Source organism: Mya arenaria, chromosome 14 (genome assembly GCF_026914265.1).
Source record: "Mya arenaria isolate MELC-2E11 chromosome 14, ASM2691426v1".
Classification (NCBI taxonomy): Eukaryota; Metazoa; Mollusca; class Bivalvia; order Myida; family Myidae; genus Mya; species Mya arenaria.
This window is the reverse complement of record NC_069135.1, coordinates 63,752,018-63,764,594: the sequence shown is the minus strand read 5'-3', so window position 1 is coordinate 63,764,594 and position 12,577 is coordinate 63,752,018. Positions and strand designations below refer to the sequence as shown.

At 34.0% G+C, this 12,577-nt stretch overlaps 1 protein-coding gene across 4 annotated transcripts in view; it reads left to right on the top strand.

The window, feature by feature from the left end:
• The window catches only part of LOC128217214 (dynein axonemal heavy chain 12-like), a 74,611-nt gene that overhangs the window by 37,436 nt on the left and 24,598 nt on the right, over positions 1–12,577 (top strand). For all 4 annotated transcript variants that reach the window (XM_052924184.1, XM_052924185.1, XM_052924182.1 and 1 more), the window contains 14 exons: positions 632–798; positions 1,297–1,489; positions 1,943–2,148; positions 2,972–3,046; positions 3,727–3,808; positions 4,215–4,393; positions 4,942–5,134; positions 8,042–8,200; positions 8,416–8,625; positions 9,537–9,833; positions 10,116–10,373; positions 10,649–10,870; positions 11,136–11,447; positions 11,724–11,942. In XM_052924184.1, coding sequence (XP_052780144.1) covers positions 632–798; positions 1,297–1,489; positions 1,943–2,148; positions 2,972–3,046; positions 3,727–3,808; positions 4,215–4,393; positions 4,942–5,134; positions 8,042–8,200; positions 8,416–8,625; positions 9,537–9,833; positions 10,116–10,373; positions 10,649–10,870; positions 11,136–11,447; positions 11,724–11,942 — 2,772 coding nt within the window. The remainder of the gene's footprint in view (positions 1–631; positions 799–1,296; positions 1,490–1,942; positions 2,149–2,971; positions 3,047–3,726; positions 3,809–4,214; positions 4,394–4,941; positions 5,135–8,041; positions 8,201–8,415; positions 8,626–9,536; positions 9,834–10,115; positions 10,374–10,648; positions 10,871–11,135; positions 11,448–11,723; positions 11,943–12,577) is intronic.

Here is a 12,577-nt window from a genome sequence, read left to right as displayed (position 1 = left end):
AGGTATAAGCGTGTGGTTGTATCTTAATATTATGATTTATAAAGATATAGAGGATAAATGTTTGTTTCGGTGTAAATTCGTAATATATTTCACCTAGTAAACACCATAAGTGATATTTCACACAGCCACGAGTGAAATATTTACTTTTGGTGTTTTCAGGAGGTGAAATATTGTGATCTTACACTGAATAGATAAAATACTTTAATTAATTTAATTATATTCCTCAAAGATTTTAAATGAAAGTTACCTGTATTTTTTCAGAAAAGCGTGCCAAATTGTATGCCAAATGTAACATCATTTCAGTAAATAAAGTTGTTGAATTTGTGTCCCAGTTCGTGCGAGCTGACGTTTAATTTGGAATTGAGATCAGGCTAAAATTTCAAAACATCAAATTGTTATTTCACTGTTTAAAACAGTGAAGTGTCATATATATTTTTCACTGGTAAATCTCTATAAACCACCAGAAAGAATATAATATTTTTTTTTAGCAATTTGGTGCTACATCACCGACTATCTGCTGACATACCACTGCCAAGGAATTAATTCATCAGAACTGCTCAAGCAACTGTCACTCTTGGTATTTATTAATGAGTGATAGAAAAAAATTAACTAAACAAATATAATATTTTAGAATATCATCATGTCCCGTCTTGACAAACGGCGAAAGGGTGTGTACGGTCCCCAGATGGGAAAGCGAGCGATCATCTTTGTAGATGACTTGAACATGCCGCAGAAAGAGGTCTACGGTGCCCAGCCACCGATTGAACTGCTGAGGCAGTACCTTGACCATGGAAATTGGTAAGCTATGGTGTTGCCTGTGTTGCATACTCTTCACATAGGGAAAATATTTTTTAATGAAAAAAAAAGCAATTAAAGATTTCTAGTACTGCAGAATTATATATAATGCAATAAGGAAGCAAATCTAATTGCAATTGATAATCGATCATAAGTTTTGTTTAAATGAGTCAAAATTATTTTCTTGTATTTCCCTACCAATGGGCCAATTGTTCAGATCATTGTTAACTATATTAACATCATCATCGTTAACTTTCAAATAATTTTCCGCTTTGGAAAATAGAAATAATAGAAATACTTGTGATCTGGACAATCTTTAACAAGATTTGAGACAGTTGTTTCAGATGTACTTGTTTTAGCTAAATATATGAGGATATCATGAACTATTTCACGCTTAAAAGTTAACAGCGATATCATTAATCACGTTGTTAACTCGAAGTTTTTAACAATCAACCCATTATCATATATGTCTAACATGTCTATATAACAATTATATTCCAGGTACGATATAAAGGACACCTCAAAGATCACACTCCAGGATATTCAGTTCTTCACTGCAATGGGTCCACCAGGGGGTGGTCGTAATGACGTCACACCTCGATTCCTCCGACACTTCAATATTATCGGCATGAATCCGTTCAATGATGACACCATGACGAAGATCTTCTCAGTGCTAATGAGCACTCATCTGAGGGTGTGTTAAATTTCAGTGAAATCTTTCAAGAACTATGTTAAATTTCAGTGAAATTATTCAAGAACTACAGTAAATTTCAAATGAGTATGCAACCATTAAAAGAAATCATTAAAAATTATTTTCAGTATGTTAAATTTCATTGAAATAACTGAAAATCTGTGTTGAATTTCAAAAGAGTATGTTAATTTTCAGTGAAATCATTAAAGAACAGTTTTAAAAAGTTGCAGTAAAATCATTCAAGGCCAGAGTATATGTAAAACTTCAGTGAAATCTGCTAATTTTACTCACATGAACAACCTTAAAACAAAGTAAAGTTAAATGATTTTAATACTTTTTCAATGTTGATGTCATTCATTGATTTTGTCTTTGTGTCTTCTAACATTTAAGATACACACATAAATTGGCCTATTATTTTGAAATATCAAATTCAGCATTTTTCAAACCTCACTCCAGGGTCAAGAATTTCCAGCGGAATACCACTCTGTCGGGACGATGATTGTCCAGGCGACATTGGACATGTACAAGCAGGCGATCGCCAATCTTCTGCCGACCCCTGCCAAGTCACATTATGTGTTTAACCTGCGTGATTTCTCCAGGATCATCCTCGGCGTCTGTCTCATTAAGAAGGGGCAGGTGGAGAATAAGCGTGTCATGATAAGGTTCGATAGTCGATTATTTTCCCATTCTTACATGGTACACACAACTTTCCATGAAATTAAGGAATAGGGGCTTTCGTTTATTTCATTTAAGAAAACAAACAAAAAAGAAATAAATAATTTTACAGAATCACATTAAAATTAGGGCTTCTAAAAGTTTGGAACCTAAATCGGTCTGAGCCCGGTGACAACCGACTATTACAATTTCTACAAATTTTACCAACTTTGTCGTTTTGGACCGAAATTATAAAAAAAAATCGCTTGGTCAAAAACGGTCCAGACTGCCAAATTACTGGTTGTTAGAAACCCTGATTAAGATGTTTATGTAATTTATAATTGTGGAAATGATCTATATAGATTTTGATAACGTTTGATAAGTTTATTTTTTATTATAAGTTTCACTATCGGAGAATTTTAACATTATAATGAAAATGTTTACAAATCGAGGTTTAGATATCCTTATATCTGTATTTATATCATAAATGATGCCGCCATCATGAAATAAAGTCATTATATATTTGATATATAACTTGTGTAAAACTATCCAAACAGTGTGATGTTACGTCATTAATAAATAGCGTTGAAAATGGCAGCTATATATATAGTGAGCACTGTTCATTAGCTCAAAAGAATTTATCAAATAGAATCTCATGTGAGTGATCATTCAAATCGAAATTAATTAAACTCATTCACTAAAATTGCAAAAAAAATTGGCGAGGCTTGTTTTTTTATCAATTTTTGAAAACTTGTGCAATAAACTCATTATTATATGACACTTATGTGAGTTGCTTTTGTATATGTTACCAAATGTATTTGACACTTTCAGATTGTGGGTCCATGAAGTGATGCGTGTGTTCTACGACCGTCTAACAGACGACAATGACAGGAAATGGCTATTTGAGTAAGTTCAAGGTTATGAATTGAGTGCCTGGCCCCAATTTCTCGAAACTTCATAAGCTTAACAGGCTTAAGTAGATAATTTTAGCCAAAATAATACTTAAATTGAATTTTGATAGATGAAAAATGGTTAATTGTGATTATCATAAAGATAATTCCTATCAAAAGTATAAAAACACTAAAAAAAAGTACCTATTACCCAAATTAGTCAAAAACAGAAATAGTGAGTTAGCTTAATCCTGTTATAAGGGACTTAAGAAGTTTTGACAAATTGGGGCCAGATTATAATCCTAATATATTGTCAACATGTGAATCTTGCCTTATCCATTTCTTGCGTTATTATCTTTAAACTTATACACAAGAAGCGCTAAGTGATAGTTTTTACAATTTTAATCCAAGAGTAAGCTGTAGTAACTGTTTTATATAATATTGCCAAACTTAGCGTGCAATAAATATGCAGGATCTATTGAAATATCCATGGAATTTATCTGCACAGTACAGTGCTTAAGTCAGGATTTGGAAGGGCAGGGTGCTGTCATTTATTCATTATATCATGAATTATAAACATGGTGGTCGCATATAGGGTTTTTACTGTACAAGAATACAAACATTATTGTGACAATTGGTAAAGAATAAAAAACTGTTGAATTGTAACCTTTAAAAGAAACGTTTTATTATTTCCAGGGCGGTCAAGAAGTCAGTGAAAGATTTCTTCAAGGAAGCTTTTGATGGTCTGTTTGAATCTCTGGTGCCGGATGGCGGAAAGGTAAATACTGTGTTCATTGTTTGTGGTTACCAAACTGTGTTTTTTTCCCCTATACTCTTAACTTTTTTTTAAAACAAGTTCAAACTAAATCGTAACAATGAGAGTAACTTGGCATCACTTACCGTACTGCTTAATCATTTTAAAATCAGTATAGTTTAAACTAAGTTTTCTTATCATAGAAAGGCTAAAATTACACTAGTTTTGATCAAAATTTCAATAAAAACGATCTACAGTTGAAGCAAGAGGACCTTAGCAGCTTAATGTTTGGAGGTGATATGAAATCTGATGTAACCATTTATATTGCTTTTAACTCCTTCTTTTTCAAATTGTTCTTATGTAAAAGAAGCATTAAGTTTTAAAGTTGAGTCAACAATTAAAATAAAATTTTGATAATTTTTTTTTACAGGTGAAGGAAGGGGATCTTCGCAGTTTGATGTTTGGGGATTACATGAATCCTGACGCGGAGCCAGAAGAGAGAGTGTACGACGAAGTTCGCTCCCTTGATGACATGTACCAGATCGTGGAGCAGTGCCTCGAAGAGTACAACAACACACACAAGAGTAGAATGAACCTCGTCATCTTTAGGTAAGTGCATTTAAAGACCTGGCGCCATTTTCTCGAAAAAACTTCTTAAGCTTAACAGGATTAAGTAGCTTATTTCAGTTGGACTAAACACATACGTAAATGTGATTTTGGTAAATAAAATTTTATTTATTGTGATAACCATATAAGTTATTTCTATTTAAATGTCTAATAACTCTAAAAGAAGTTAATATTACGCAAATTAAAGACAAAGAAAAATAATGAGATTAGCTTTATCCTGTTATAAGGTAGTGGTAATAAGGAAGTTTCGAGAAACTGGGGCCTTGGAGCCACATCAATAAACTTAAGGATCCTCAAGTCGATTTTAGCCGTAAATTGAAATCATATTAGTGTCATATTTTTCGTTATTTAGCCACATACTTTAGGGATTTGAACTTTATCAGGTGTAAAATGTTCACCAAGTTAAGAAACTTAAAGGAAATGTGACGTTAAATAGTTTTAAGATTATTGAAGTAACGTCTTAAATCCTTTACTGAAATGGCCCCGTGAAAGAATCATACTAGATTTTACATACTGTTTCCCCTTTCCAGATATGTTCTTGAGCATCTTTCCCGTATCAGTCGAGTGTTACGTGTGCCAGGTGGGAACGCCCTACTTGTCGGAGTGGGCGGTAGCGGTCGACAGTCACTGACACGTCTCGCTACAGCTATGGCAGGATACGGGCTATTCCAGCCTGAGATCTCGAAGAATTATGGAAAAACTGAGTGGAGAGAAGACATCAAGGTAAAAAATGAACACTTTCAAGTCATTACAAATACATGTATCAGTTCGGAATCAAAGTGATAAAATAATTTTAGGAGAAAAAAATAAAGTACTGCCTTAGTCTTGGTTTCGCTCTCAGCATCGTTGCTGTCGTGTAAACTCTTAAATGTTGTCCATAACTCAAAAACTGTCGGAAGATATTCTTATGAAACTTTGTACAAATGTTACCTGTTGAAATTTGCATTTGTAAAGCAAGGTTTATAACTCCAAGTTTAATTATTGTTGGATTATCCCCCTTACTTGACTTAATTGAACAGCAACAGGCACAAGTCTGTGTTAGCTCCACGCTGGTATTGTTTGTACTAGAGATGAAAAACTTGATGCTTTTAAACAGATTTTATATTTGTCCCATCTTTGAGATGGTTGCCTTTTGTTTTCATATTAACATTTATTCCAATACCTGAACGGCAAGAAGTAAGGTGAAACTTAACTGTGCTATAACTTGTGTGAGGATAAATTACAAGGCTATTCACTTATACCACTTGCTAGTTATGAACTTTATCTTTGACGACATGGTGCAAATAGTTACTAAATCCACTTCTTTCAAGATTTGAAATTTAAGACACTCACGAAGAAGCGCTTGTGTAAGTTTCATTACCTCAGGCTGTGGGTGCCGTACCTATTACAGGAATAGAACTGTTTATATTCAAATTAACTTACATCAATCCTTTTGCATTTACTTTGCATTTGAAATTATATTTGTGTATAAAATAGAAAGTAGTAAGGATTGCTGGAGCGGATGAGGTAACGAAGTCAGACATATTGTAAAAATAAATCAGGTGTTATTTCTGTTAATTGTTGTTTACCATCTCGTTTTAGTGTGCTTTACCTGCACTCGAAAAGAAATTACTTGTGCATAAAAATATAGAAATGGTATACATAAGCTTATTAACAGTCATAAAAAACATATATGCCTTCATTACCTTTAAGACTTGTATGTCTTTAGTCACAGATGATTAATGTTTTCACAGTATAAAATTTTGAAATTGGTTCAAGGGGCATAATATAGGTTTACAGGTCATAGATGCGTGATTTTAATTGTAATACATTATTATGTTTAAACTCATTTGACATAATGATCAACACCAAAAAAAAACAACTTAATCTGTGTACAGTTAAAAAAATATTAGGCTTGCTTTAAAAAAGGGTTTCCATTCAATAGCCACGTGGCCTATAATTCCCCAGTTAAAAAAACAGAACAACAAAATATCGCTAATATATTTATTAGCTGTACACAAATGATATGCTTTTTTTGTTATGATCAGTAAAGTCAAATGAGTCGAGCATAATAATGCATTAAAATTTAAAAAAAAAAAGTTTTTTTTTTTGCATCTATCAACTTGTAACCTACCTATGCCCTTTCAGATTTTGTCATCACATTTCCCCCTCTACTATTACACAATCCCTGTATGAGAATACATGTTGTTACAATGTTGAACACTTTAGGACCTATGATTGTATTGTGAATTATAAACCACAGGTAGTCATGAAACCACAGGTAGTCGTGAAACCACAAACCACAGGTAGTCGTAAAACCACAGGGTTGTAAAATAAGTTTAAAAATAAGCAGATAATGTGGGAACATACCGTTTCAATGAAATATGTAATCTGGGATCTTGCTATTTTAATGAAATATGTAATGTGGGATCATGTTGTTTCTATGAAATATGTAATGTGGGATCATGTTGTTTCAATGAAATATGTAATGTGGGATCATGCCATTTCAATGAAATATGTAATGTGGGATCATTGCAATGAAATATGTACTGTGGGATCATGCGATTTCAAAATGAAATATGTAATGTGGGATCATGCCATCTCAATGAAATATGTAATGAGGGATCATGCCATCTCATTGAAATATGTAAAGTGGGTACATGCTATTTCAATGAATTATGTAATGTGGGATCTTGCCATTTCAATGACATATGTAATATGGGATCATGCCATTTAATGAAATATGTAATGTGGGATCTTGCATTTTCAATGAAATATGTAATGTGGGATCTTGCATTTTCAATGAAATATGTAATGTGGGATCTTGCCATTTCAATTTAATATGTAATGTGGGATCATGCCTTTTCAGTGAACTATGTAATGTGGGATCATGACATTTCAATGAAATATGTAATGTGGGATAATGCCATCTAAATGAAATATGTAATGTGGGATAATGCCATCTGAATGAAATATGTAATGTGGGATCTTGCAGTTTCAATGAAATATGTAATGTGGGATCTTGCCATTTCAATTTGATATGTAAGTGGGATCATGCCTTTTCAATGAACTATGTAATGTGGGATCATGACATTTCAATGAAATATATAATGTGGGATAATGCCATCTGAATGAAATATGTATCAGATGAAATATGTAATGTGGGATAATGCCATCTGAATGAAATATGTAATGTGGGATGATGCCATTTCAATGAACTATGTTATGTGGGATGATGCCATCTCAATGAAATATATATGGCATGATCATGCCATTTCAATGAAACAGCTGAATTGATTCTTGCAGACAACAAACTGAATTTATTTTGTAAAGAATGTTGTTTACAGATAGATAAAACCTGCAAGCCTTTTCTATAAAGATAACTTCCTATTAGTTCAAATAAACATATGTGTTGCAATCTTACACTGAAACAAACAGTTTTTTTCTTTTTATGTTATGCCTAATATACATGTTTACCAATTGCATTATATTTTCAATGTACAACACCTGAAATTTAATGATGTAAAAAAGGTCATCAAAATGGTTTACTGCTTAAACTTACCATGAGAAGGTTATGGTAACTCAAAAACATTTTTTTAATCACCATTCAAGATGTTTTCTTCATTTTTGCTGTAAATGTTATGTCCACAGAACCTCCTGAAGACAGCTGGTACTGGAAAGACAATGGTATTCCTGATCACTGACACTCAAATCAAGGAGGAATCCTTCCTGGAGGACATTGACAGTCTTCTGAACTCCGGCGAGGTTCCAAACATCTTTGCCGCTGATGAGAAGTCCGAAATCATGGAGGTATATGCCTAAGAGTGGTATTGAAAGACATTGAATTGCATTCTATTACAAAAACTCACCTTACTGTTATTATGCGCTAGTAATTTCAAAACAGTGAAAAATATCAAATTGACATTTCACTGTTTGAAACAGTGAAATATCATGATTATTTCACTGATAAATCTGTATGAACCACCAGAAAGCATATTAATAATAATAATATGTTATACTTGCAGAGTATCCGGCCCGATATGCAAGCTGTGATGGAGGCAGAAGGGAAAGGAGGAGAAGATTTCTCTCCCTTGGCTATGTTTGCGTTCTTCGTGAATCGTGTTAAAGAGAACTTGCATATAATCATCGCATTCAGTCCAATCGGTGACGCGTTCAGAAACAGACTGCGTCAATTCCCGTCCCTGATTAATTGCTGTACTATCGACTGGTTCCAGGTAAGTTTGAATGAACAAATATTGTAAAAAAAAATGATCAGGGTACCCTTTTTTGTAATCATTTTATAGTTCATGAATTTGGAGACTCAAAAAATATTGATTTATTGATCTTTGCCAATTCTACAAAAATATGAAGGTGAATTTTGAATCTTGCAAAATAGACATGACCCAAATATGTGGAAAAAGAAAGATGTAAGTGAAGCAGTAAAGTTGCAGATATTCTCCTTAGGCCAGGCTTAAAAAAAATTGCACAACTCAGGAGTCTTTTTTTGAATGGTCAACCGTAAACTTGTATGTTATTATCAATCTGTCCATAAAATTGTGATGTAAAATGGTTGAAAGAAATATGAGTTTTTTTTTGTGATACAGCTATCAAACTCAGCATAAAATGGCCTAGTCTTATTTAGTGTTGTGCAAAAACTGTTAGTTTTGTGATGTTACAAATTTACACCCATTGATAAAAATTGATTTTGAGGTCAGTGGGTCAAGTAAAAGGTCATCATCACTTCTTAGGAAACTTTTTTTACCCACCCCAGATATTTCTATCCAAATAATTGGCCATGCTGGCCTACAGGCAAAGATAAAAAAATACCTATTTGTAAAAAATAAATTAAAATACATGTTTATTTTGTTTACTTGAGGTGAGAAAAAAATAAATCCAACCCCCGCCCAGGGTATTCTGCATAGTAAAAATAGTAAACCTCATTTCTGCAAAACACCCTATGTTCAGAATGGGATAAATCTTTCTTACACTCACCATGGAATATACTTTTAGTCCTCATAACAATTTGAGAACATATTAACCCAGGGCTATCAAACTTTAGAAGATGACCCCTATTGTTTTTAGTAGGTCAAGGGTCAACCCAAGTAAGCAAACAGTACTCATGTTTTAAAACCTATTTTTTTTGCAGGCCTGGCCAGATGATGCTTTGGAAAGAGTAGCGAACAAATTCTTGGAACAACTTGACATTGAGGAAGACCAGAAGGGCGAGACGGTCAAACTCTGTAAACACTTCCACCAAGGCACCAACAAGCTGTCCACAAACTACCTTATTGAGCTTGGACGACACAATTATGTGACACCGACATCGTATTTGGAGTTGATTAACGCATTTAAGACGCTACTTGGATCGAAGCAGGATGAAACATTGAAGGCCAAGCGACGTTATGTTGTTGGTCTGGAGAAATTGGCTTTTGCTGCTAGTCAGGTGATTATGTTTAACTGTCGTCTGTTGTTTTTGATTTTCTGGAACTATTTTGAGGAACAGTTTGGAAATAAAAAGTGTGGTTTTGTGTTGTGTGGGAAACTGGAGTACCCACGGAGGAAACCAACTTTTCTAGCTTGGTGACCACAAACCATTTAATTCACATGTGCCCAAGTCGGAAATCGAACCCGTGTGCCTAGGTGAGAAGCGAGTGCACGAACATGACAACCTAATAGATAGAACATTTATTGCATTCACCACTCATTATATTTTATTCATTTCCAGGTGGCAGACATGCAGAAAGAACTTGAAGAGCTTCAACCACAGCTTGTTGTTTCCGCTGCGGAGAATGAAAAAATGTTGGTGGTGATTACAAAGGAATCGGCTGAAGTGGAGGAGACCAGTAAGAACGTAAAAGCGGACGAACAGGTGGCGAATGAACAGGCGGCCCAGGCTCAAGCGTTGAAAGATGAATGTGAGGCCGATCTAGCTGAAGCAATTCCGGCTTTGGAGGCTGCCTTGGCAGCTCTCAATACACTTAAAGTTGGTTGACACTTTTTTAACAGTATTTCAGTGATTGTTTAGAAAACGTCCAGGCAATAAACAAAAATGCATATGGCTGTTAAAAAGTATCTTATTTTTTTTTCTGATAATAAAATTTATTTCTATTATTATAAAAACCAAATCATGTATATGTTGCAATCTTCATTTTCAACAAACATGCTTAAGATACTGAACTTGTACCTAAAATAATATTTCTTAAAGAAAATATATATTAAGTAAAATGTAATGGTTATACATGTATTATAATACTTCAGCCCGCTGACATCACCATTGTGAAATCTATGAAAAGTCCCCCATCTGGGGTCAAACTTGTGATGTCTGCTGTTTGCGTCATGAAAGACATCAAGCCAGACAAAGTCAATGACCCAGATAAACCTGGACAAAAGATGCTCGATTACTGGGGTCCGTCGAAAAAACTCCTTGGTGATATGAAGTTTTTGGAAGGCCTAAAGGAATATGACAAAGATAATATCCCAGTATGTTCAAAAGTTCTTTCAATTGTTTTAAAATATTGGTTGTTAAATCTATGTAATTCTATCAGTAAAAATTGATGATAAAACTGTTATAGTTTTCATTTTTTTATTTATAAATCCTTCTGCGATATCATAGATAACCATACTTGCAGTATTGATTGTGAAACAATTATAGATTTTAATTTACTGTGATAAGTAAATGTGTTTGGAGTGTTTCTTGATATTATATAAATTTTGTGTCAGAATGTTTTTCTGTTTCAATTTTTAGCCTGCAATTATGCAAAAGATGCGTAAAGAATTTATTGGCAACCCAGAATTTGACCCTGCAAAGGTCGCAAATGCTTCCTCTGCAGCCGAAGGTCTGTGTAAATGGTGCCTCGCTTTGGAAATTTACGATCGTGTAGCGAAGGTGGTGGGGCCAAAGAAAGCTCGCCTTGCCGAGGCAGAGATCGAATTGAACACAACCATGAAGACGTTAAATCAGAAACGAGCCGAGCTGGCAGCAGTTGAGAAACGCCTGGCTGATCTGAAAGCAACATTTAAAGAGATGACAGACAAGAAGGAACAGCTTGAATTCCAGGTTTGAATTATCAAAGGATTAAAATATTTGACTTGAATTGATGTTAGCTCTGACCAAATCTAGAAAACATCACTCGAAACATTTGATAACTTGATTAAGCTTTAAAAGCAATAAGGTTCATCACAAAAAATACAAATTCATAATCTGCCAAATTATACCCATACATCAAGTTAAGAATTATTAGAATTATTAAAGTATATGGTCCTCAATGTTATCATTGCTGCTTTTGTTGGCATTTTTATATACTTATGAAACAATTTCATGTTCGTTTCGTAGGTTGATCTGTGTGGAAAAAAGCTTGTTCGAGCGGAGAAGCTGATTGGTGGACTGGGTGGTGAAAAGACACGTTGGACTCAGGCCGCGGAGCAACTCCAAAACACATTTGATAATCTGATTGGAGATGTGCTCATTTCCGCTGGTGTTATTGCTTACCTAGGAGTGTTTACGTCAGCCTTCAGGGAACGAGCTACAAATGACTGGGTCGCCAAATGTTTGGTGAGTGTATATTTCAGGAAGATTAATCCACCTGTTGTGTGCTTCAAAAACTAGATCATTTTGTACATAATCATATGGGGTGTCTTTTGTATGAAAATAAAAAAAAAATGTGATATTGGACTGTTTGTTCAGAACTTTGATGGTATTAACATCATAGTTAACGTTGTTAATGTCATCATCATTTACTTTCAAATCTAAATTGGTCTAGAAGATTCACAAACACACTTAAATAAATGTGTGCCCTACAGTGTTCTGAACATTAGAGACAATGTTTTAACTGTACTTGTAATATTGAATTACATGAACAGATCATGAACTATTTTACCTTTAAAAGTTAACAATGAATCACTTTGTTAAGTTTAACAATGATCTGGGTCCATTTTCACTAAAGTCTTGAGTCTGAGCCTTAAAACTCCAAATTTTACTGTATAGTTTTTATAAGAAGAGAATCAATGATTAAACATAGGCCATATATGTCGCAAATACCATCTTAAGTTTAATAATTACTTCAACATTTTCTGTAAAATCTCACTATTTAGAGCTAATACACGACGTAGCCGGGCTGTTGAGTGATAATTGGCCCGAGTGACTTATATTGGGTCGAGACGTAATGTTCAAATTGGATTTAAAGACGA